Source organism: Strongylocentrotus purpuratus, unplaced genomic scaffold, assembly GCF_000002235.5.
Source record: "Strongylocentrotus purpuratus isolate Spur 01 unplaced genomic scaffold, Spur_5.0 spur5_scaffold_2, whole genome shotgun sequence".
Taxonomy (NCBI): domain Eukaryota; kingdom Metazoa; phylum Echinodermata; class Echinoidea; order Camarodonta; family Strongylocentrotidae; genus Strongylocentrotus; species Strongylocentrotus purpuratus.
In genome coordinates this window covers 4,251,297-4,260,591 of record NW_022145605.1, presented here as the reverse complement: position 1 = coordinate 4,260,591, position 9,295 = coordinate 4,251,297, and the positions used below count along the sequence as shown (strand labels likewise).

The following is a 9,295-nucleotide window of genomic DNA, read 5'->3' as shown; positions in this document are numbered from 1 at the left end:
ATTATAAAAAATAAAAAAAATGATTTGGAAGAGAAAGAATTTACAAATAGTAAAAAAATAAAATAAAAAAAATGAAGGACGTAAATATCCTAAAAAAGAATGAAACGCCGATAATACCAAACAAAAAAACTACAACATGACTGCCCAGTAGGCTCATCATTCACAGGTCACCATCTCCCAGCCAGTGAAAACCTAACCTAGCACCATGATTACCATCCCCCCCCCCCCAAAAAAAAAAGAAAAAAAAGAAGAAATGTAATATCTTAAAAATGAAAAAAAACTAGCACACAGACCAGTGGATCTGAGATTATATTATAAAAAAAAACAATGATTTTAGAACAGTACGAATTAACATATAGAAAAAAAAAAGAAAAAAAATGAAAGGCGTAAATATTCTAAAAAATAATGAAACGCCGATAACACAAAACAACAACAACAACAACAACAACGACATGACTGGGCGTGCCGTTCGCCCACAATTTCAGGGGCAGTGCCCAATACGCTCATAATTTATAGGTCACCATCTCCAAGACAGTGAAGACCTAACCTAGCACCATGATTACCCCCCCCCCCCCCCAAAAAAAAAGAAGAAGTTATATACTAAAATGAAAGAAAACTAGCACATGACTGGGCGTGCCGTTCGCCCACAATTTAAGGGGCAGTGCCCAGTAGGCTCATCATTCACAGGTCACCATCTCCCAGTCAGTGAAAACCTAACCTAATGCCATTAATACCCCCCCCCCAAAAAAAAAAAAATAGAAGAAAGAAGTTTTATCTTAAAATGAATGAAAACTAGCACATGGACCAGTGGATCTGAGATTATATTATCAAAACAAAACAATGATTTAGAAGAGTACGAATTTACAAATAGTAAAAAAAAAAAAAAAAAAAAAAAAATGAAGGGCGTAAATATCCTTCAAAAAAAATAAAACGCCGATAATACCAAACAAAAAAACTACAACATGACTGCCCAGTAGGCTCATCATTCACAGGTCACCATCTCCCAGCCAGTGAAAACCTAACCTAGCACCATGATTACCATCCCCCCCCCCAAAAAAAAAAAAAAAACCAAAAAAAAAAAAAAATGTAATATCTTATAAATGAAGGAAACTAGCACATAGACCATTGGATCTGAGATTATATTATAAAAAAAAACAATGATTTTAGAGCAGTACGAATTTACAAAAAGTAAAAAAAAAAAAAAATGAAAGGCGTAAATATTCTTAAACAGAATGAAACGCCGATAACACAAAACAACAACAACAACAACGACATGACTGGGCGTGCCGTTCGCCCACAATTTCAGGGGCAGTGCCCAGTAGGCTCATAATTCACAGGTCACCATCTCCCAGCCAGTGAAGACCTAACCTAGCACCATGATTACCCCCCCTAAAACAAAAAGCAATATCTTAAAATGAAAGAAAACTAGCACATGGACCAGTGGATCTTAGATTATATTATTAAAAAAACAATGATTTAGAAGAGTACGAAATTACAAATAGTAAAAAAAAAAGAAAAAAAGAAAAAAAAAAGGTGTAAATATTCTTAAAAAAAAATTAAACGCCAATAATACCAAACAACAACATGACTGCCAAGTAGGCTCATAATTAACAGGTCACCATCTCCCAGCCAGTGAAGACCTAACCTTATACCATTAATACCCCCCCTCCCCCACCCCTCCCCCCCCCCTCCCCCACCCCTCCCCCCCCCCCCCCCCCCCCAAAAAAAATAAATACAAAAAAAAAAAAATTAAAAAAAAGGTAATATCTTAAAAATGAAAGAAAACTAGCACATAGACCAGTGGATCTGAGATTATATTATCAAAAAAAAAAAAATGATTTTAGAACAATACGAATTTACAAATAGTAAAAAAAAAAAAAAAAAAAAAAATGAAAGGCGTAAATATTCTAAAAAAGAATGAAACGCCGATAACACAAGACAACAACAACAACGACATGACTGGGCGTGCCGTTCGCCCACAATTTCAGGGGCAGTGCCCAGTAGGCTCATAATTCACAGGTCACCATCTCCCAGCCAGTAAAGTCCTAACCTATTACCATAATGTACCCTCCCCCCCCCCCAAAAAAAAAGAGTAAAATCTTAAAATGAAAGGAAACTAGCAGATGACTGGGCGTGCCGTTTGCCCACAATTTAAGGGACAGTGCCCCCATAGGCTTATCATCCACATGTCACCATCATCTAGCCAGTGAAAACCTAACCTTACACTATGAATACCCCAAAAAGATAAAATTTAATGTCTTAAAATGAAAGAAAACTATAGGACCTGACTAGGCGTGCTGTTCACATACATAGTGTTCTCATCCCTTTTGTTTCATGGTACAGTATTCGAATAAGCAAATCTAGATTTAGAAATAAATGAATGTAAAGAAAAATAAGGGAGGAATCACAATTCCTGCTTTAATGCGATATGCAATAGTATTCTACTAGCTATTCAATATTTAAATCAGATGTGCAGTATTCCATGAACAAATAATGTGAAATCATAAATATATATATATATATAGAGAGAGAGAGAGAGAGAGAGAGAGGGAGAGGGTGATACCGATAGAGGAGAGGGGGGGGGGGTAGGGGGAGAAGGCCATTAAAATTCTTGCTTCGAATTTTATGTATCCTATTCAAACAAGCAAATGTAGATTTGATAAGTCATAATCATAAATAGTAAGCGGGAAAGTGGGAGAAATTGTGAGAGATAGGAAGGGAGGGAGAGAGAGGGGAACAGAGGATGGGTCTTGATTTAGAGCTGATATACAGAAAGAAGAAAAATAAAGACCAAGACATAAACAAATAAAAATAAATAGAAAGATACAATGATAGAGAAAGAGGAAAGAATGATATAAAAATAACATGAACTGTCTGTATTCGAACAGGTCTTTTCAGAACTACACTCTTTAATCTTTACTCTTCATTCTTTAACCTTCGTGATCTCACAACCTTCTCAATCTCGATTTTGTTTTTGCCTCAATTTTACGGAATGACCCTTAACACTAAAAAGGCTGGGCTATTTGAGGTCTTAGTACGGCCGGGGGGGGGGGCAATATGAAAATTTGCACGCATGTCAAGTGAAGTGTATAGAATAATATGATAATTTAAATTTTTTGAAAAATTCACTTATTTGCATATTTATGGTAATTTATGCAAATAAGGTCATAAAATCATATATTATTCATATTTAAGCATTTTTTTCACTACATATATTCATCAGACCATTTGGAATAAAAATACGACAATTTTTTTCGGAAGAGCCAGCTTATTCCTAATATCTCTTGTTTTGACAATTTCTTATGCATTTCATTGTATTTTTAACTTATGTATTTTATTGTTTTTGTTGTTTTATTTCATTTCTTACTATAATTCAACTATTTTGACTCCCAAAACAACCACCTAAACTTTAAACAAGACCCAATAACCAATGTCTAATTATTTTTAGGAAAAATGACATTTCCATATGTTTTTACACAAATCACACAAATGAGCGATTTTCGGGCTGACATGCAAAGACAAAAGGTCACGTGACCTTGTAACTGTACGTCTTTTTTAAAGATGCGCAAGACTCGAAAGAAAAAAGTCAGGGAGCGGCGGGGTGCCATCCATATGCGTTCCCGAGCAATCGGAAAAATCTTGGAGGGGGGGGGGGCATAATGTCCCCCCGGCCTTATTAGGGTTAAAGATTCAATATTGTTAGAGGATGTAAGGAGCTATTAGAAAATTCTACAATATCGAGAAACATACCTGCAGCAATGGAGAGAAGGGTTAATCAAAGAGAGCATTGGACAAGATAAGCAGCTGTTAAAAAATACTGAGAATTGTTGGATAGTAACAAAAGACTGAAAGAGGGAATCACAACTTTCGTAGATGTTTAATATATACAGTGCGATACTAATTTGTCTATTGTTATTTTTTTAAAAAGAGTTATAGAGGAAGGGGGATGTATCAATAGGAGATGGGAAGGAGTTAGAATATTCATGCAAGTGAGAATTTGATAAGTCATTTTGAAAAGGATAGGGTGTGTTTGAAGGTATTTTTGTCACAAATCTGAAGTAGGGCTTACTGTATTAAATAATTTAACTTATTTAGTAGAGAATTGAGAAGAAAATCAGAAAAAAGTTTATAATATATTTAATGACATGTAAAAGGAGTCCTATCCTACTAGACGAACAACAAAAACAACCCACAATAAAAGTAATACTATTGTATAAGATTGAAGAGACAAACTGTAAAGATTAGCGGAGAAGGAAAAAGGATAAAAATATTACATTTCACAGAGAGTATAACCAATCCTATTAAAGAACACACATGGGATTTACAGGGGCTGTATACCTGAAAGTAGTGAACACTATATATTTTGTGTCCGATATGTCATGCTACTACGTCTTATGTTAACTTTGAATAATATACTAAAATCAACAAATTAAAATACTGTCTCATACTCAACTATAAATGGACACCTATTTTACCCCAGCCACACATAAAGGTGTAAGGTGACTTAGATTAAGTGATTCCTTTTTTTCTTCAAATTGTAAGAGATGTCGGGAATATGCACCCCTTTAAAAGATAGGATTGAGAACAATCCGCGACAAAAAGAGAAACAGAATGGGATTTGTTATAAGTGAGTAGAACCTATATATGCATAAATTGGATATAATGTATAAGAAATTTGAATCAAGTAATTGCAATTAGAAGCTGAGATTTTACGTATTTGTTTCAATGGACTGGAAAAATTTTATGATCAATAATGCTTAATAATTAAAGTGGTTTTACTGTTTGAAACTTCGCATTTCTAACCATTTTTTATAAAAAGAATGTATTCTATTCAATGGAATCATTTTTTTCATTTTATATTTTTATTCTTAATGTTACTTATCTTTTTTAATTTTATTTTTTTTAAATAGTATTTCATTTTATTAGTTTGAAACCATTTTCGTATAAGATCATTAGTTGATGGAATCTTCTTTTCTAATTCTTTTCTAATTTTTTGATATTCCACATGAAAGTACATTCTTTCCACAAGTACCGGTACACATACTATAACAAGCCAGTTTTTAATTGCTGTCTAAATTTGTTTTTGGTATTTAAAAAATGTGCAAAATGAGGCACTACTGCATACATGCTCATGTTTAAATATTCATTTTATTTCATGCACCGTTATGATATTTCATGATACACAGGTAAAGTTGCATATCTCTAAATTGACATACAGGGCATTCATGTAACTCCTCCACTTTAAGGATCATGTTGGGTCTCTCCATGTTTAGATATTCAGTGGATATTTCGTGCTAATTACAAACTGGGTAATTGGAAAACTCCTGCCACGTCTATCTCTTACAACAAGATACAATTTGAAATATCAGTATAACTGCTTTTATGAGAGGGATGATTGCGAAACCCAATAACTAAGACTTACAAAAAAAGACACCTTCTGAATCCTTTGTTATAACAATATAATGTATATTTCAAAAAGATTTTCGACCAAATATTCACAAGTTCTCAACTTAGTAACCAACGTGTCAAACTCATAGATATACATGCCTCCAATTAGGAGGTATGGGGGTAATAAGATCTGGTGAATAGGAACATATTGTCACAAGGTAGACATTGAAATACCTGCATACCTACGACGTGTGTGCGCGTCCCACGGCGAGGCCTGATCTGTGGAATAAAGAGGTAAACAGAATGCTGTATTAGGCATCTCAAAGGAAATATGATGGGGCAGATACAATCTTAAAACTAAAAGACAAATTATTACATTTTGTTAGGTATAGTATATAGCAAGTTTATACATTCATTTCAAAATAGATTTATTTCCAAGTATCTTGAACAAATATTCAAATACTTTTCACCTTTCGGTCCTACATTTACTAATTATAAAATAGAGGAAACATAGCAGTTGCATACTTTCAAAAATGATGAGGACATGAGCAAACAGAAGCAAACATGAAGACTCACCATGGACTGCTATAATGCTATAAATAACTGATTACTATTTCAAACATAGTGGCCCGAATTCATAAAGGAGATTTGTCGACAAACCTCCTTTGTGAATTCGGGCCACTGTTTGAAGCCTAATAATGAACAGTACACATACCTTCTTGGAAATAATTTACAGGCGGTCAAAGAAAGAGAATGGCCTCCGGCGTCTACCACGACTGACCACACCCAGTCTTTCTTGACCACGATAGTGCAGCGGGCCTGGTTTGAGTGACCATGCACTACCCGTCTCGGCTTCCTCCCTACTACTCCTATAGCAAGGCGTTTACGTCCCGAGAACCTCAGCAGTGTTCGACCCAGTATCCCCCCTCGGTCTCCCCCCTGCTGCTTCTGCGAATCAGTCTGTAGGAAAGAAGAACAAAGTGAGTTTAAAAAAAATCATTCATACTAAAAGTGGAAGTCCACCCTGATATCAAGTTGGTTGTAATAAAACCATAAAAATGAGAAACAAAGTAGTGCAATATCAAATTAAAAATATGAAAGTTATGAATGTGTTAAGCTGTCATCATGTATAGCTCCTCTCCTACTTGCTCTGTACAGATTTTTTTTTTTTTTTTTTTTTAAATTCTCTTAGCTATTGATGACGGAATAGAAACGTTTCATACAGGGGTTGTATAAAACCAAACATAGCAATGATTATACTTAGGGTTGATATATGATTGAAACATTTCTTAAGTGAACATATACGTTTTTAGGATTTTGGGGGGAAAGGACACCGGGAGGCGAGCTCACGTCACGTGATACGTCAGAATCACCAATTATGTTTGATTGCGTGCTCCCATAATAACTTTCTTATTTGCAATCGGTTTATGCTCAAAATTTCACTGGCCTGTTTCTCTCATTTATCTGCTTCTATTAAAATCAACTTAATATCAGGGAGTACATCCCCTTTAATTTCATTGTGAGCCATATGTTTGGTTTCATACTTCTTTTTAACGTACTTGACAACAGAATATGCATTCAGATTTATTCATTTTCAGAACCCCCTATACATAAGTGGTAAATAACATGTTACTGTTAAGGCCCTTTAGGGATCGATGATAAAAGAAACATTGAAACCACCTCGGCTCACTTTGTTTCAACTAAAGTTGCTGCTATGTTGGTAAAGTTTGGGCAGATACACAAGTCTTCAAATTACATAATTATATTTTGAGTACATATGCTCATCTATTTTTTTTCGGAGGGGGGGGGGGGGGTATTGTTATGATTATAAAAATAGGCGAGTGCAGATATAAAGTAATTTTACTTACCCAGGCTATTATCACACATTGCCTCGCCTCGCGGCAATCCGGGCCGACCTCCGCAGGTTCTGGTTTGCCCGATTGGCGGCACGACGTTGCTCTCTTGCTGCGGCGAGCTGAACAGCGGCGGCAGCTGCGATCTCTCGCTCTACCAGACGCGGTGACCTTCGTCTCGGGTGGAGTTGCTCACGCTCCTCCGCCCTCCTACGCTGTTCATCCTGCTGTTGGCGATTAGCAGAAACGACCTCCGCACGACCGTTCTCGCGATGCAACTTGTTGACTGTATGAACCAAGCAAAATATAAATGGTTAGGATGTGCTTCATAGCATTTCACCGATTACATTAAAATACACGATTCTCCATTGATATTTGTTATATAGATCTACCTCCCCCCCCCCCCCCCAAAAAAAGGCAAAATGGTGGCCCAACTCATTAAAATGTCACAGTACAAAGCGTACACTTTGAATGATCCAACATCTTACATACAGCTATAGGGGCAGTGTAATTAGTCTCAAAATATTTTCGTCATGAATCATTATTCACGATTCTATACATACTATTTTTAACCAGTAAAGGTCTATGGTCCACATGACTGCCTTTTAAACAAATGAGAAGTAACAGTAATTTTGAGAGGTTTACTTTGAATAAATACATACCGTGTTGCGTGCAGTAGAGTTCAACGGCGTTTTCGTCTAGCGAGTGACGTCCACGCCGGCTGCAACGTCTGCCATTCCCATGAAGCCCCGTATGTGCAGAGCACTGGACTTCGGCTGGCTGTCTGTAATACAGGAAACATAAAACAAGAAATTATTACTACCAGATTGCCAATAATAATATATTTCAAATAATTATAAAGTGCACATGTTACAATTTTTTAAACACTTTTGATTAGGTAATTCGACAAAGGATGACTCTAAAGAAACCTATTTCAACTCACTTAGGGGTCATTATACTTCTTGAATGTATAATCAACTATGGTTGGTAAATTTGGTTTTAATTTAGGAAATTGTTGTGTACTTACTGACGGTGTTGCCAGCACTCTCCTTCAATACCTAAGGCCAGGGGTACCTTCCTCAAACAACGCGTACCCTTCTGGGTATACTCCACGCAGTTATCGTTGTACCGGTTAGCAATCATTATGACACTAAGCAATACGAAGACGACGAATTCAATTACGAAGCAAAAACTAAGTAAAAATCTCCAAGCGACTTGTCTAGGACAGAATCTAGCAGAGACAGGCAGATTTTTAGCCCCTCATCTTACACGAAACCTAAAATTCGATTTGCGCGGGCGGTTTCTTTGAATGCATCACGTGGTTTGAGCAGACGAACGAATCACATACACCCAAGACAAAGGCATTTAATAATGGCAACGGGTTCCAAGCATATTATACTGGTGATAACTGTCATGCTATTGAGCCCACCGTGCTAAAATCTATTGTCATGCTAATAATTTTGGAATTCCAGCGAACCTCGTACTTTCTAACATCTGATTTGTAGAGGAACTGCTTGAAGCTATCGTCTTCAGCTGTTGATTGATAGAGCATTATAAGGTTATTCATGAACAGGTACTATTGTGCTCCTGCATGGGTGATCAGTAAAGTGTGCCCCGTATGACGTGAACGCCTTTCTTTCATTTTGATGGACACGCAACAATAAACCTGCAAACAAAATCGGTGTCAGAGGCAGGCACGTAGCCACGGGGGGGGGGGGGCAACGTGCCCCCCCCCCCAAAAAAAAAGAACGGTTGAACTTTTTTAGACCCCTTTTTTGGACCTCGATCGATTACATGTATGTGCCCCCCCCCCCCCATCCAAACATAAAACTCTGGCTACGTGCCTGGTCAGAGGAGACAGTTAGAAGAAGAAGAAGAAGAAGAAGAAGAAGAAGAAGAAGAAGAAGAAGAAAGTGAGCAAAGTGTGATAAATATTTCTTTTTTGAAATCACTAAAATCGTCAAACAATTAGACCGCATAATAGACTTACATGTATTTCCCTTATTTCGTCAATGTGTACAATCTGTTGAATTGGAATGTTGTATTGATTTGCC

The 9,295-nt window shown here is 36.5% G+C and overlaps 1 protein-coding gene across 1 annotated transcript; it reads right to left on the bottom strand.

The window, feature by feature from the left end:
- Positions 1-5,438: 5,438 nt before the first annotated feature.
- LOC115926604 lies at positions 5,439-8,579 on the bottom strand. The gene is made up of 5 exons (XM_030991463.1): positions 8,269-8,579; positions 7,904-8,025; positions 7,257-7,527; positions 6,104-6,348; positions 5,439-5,667 (listed from the first exon to the last, which is right to left on the bottom strand). The coding sequence occupies exons 1-3, from the start codon at positions 8,382-8,384 to the stop codon at positions 7,268-7,270; spliced, it is 498 nt and encodes a 165-aa protein (XP_030847323.1). The 5' UTR covers positions 8,385-8,579; the 3' UTR covers positions 5,439-5,667; positions 6,104-6,348; positions 7,257-7,267.
- Between the last annotated feature and the right edge of the window lie 716 nt (positions 8,580-9,295).

What these genes read in the sequence shown, in the direction of transcription:
- LOC115926604 (XM_030991463.1), bottom strand. Translation starts at nt 8,384, where the DNA reads ATGATTGCTAACCGGTACAACGATAACTGCGTGGAGTATACCCAGAAG. An exon ending in GAGTGCTGGCAACACCGTCA is followed by an intron (nt 8,026 to 8,268) that starts GTAAGTACACAA and finishes CCTGTATTACAG; the next exon opens with ACAGCCAGCCGAAGTCCAGT. An exon ending in ACTCTACTGCACGCAACACG is followed by an intron (nt 7,528 to 7,903) that starts GTATGTATTTAT and finishes TGGTTCATACAG; the next exon opens with TCAACAAGTTGCATCGCGAG.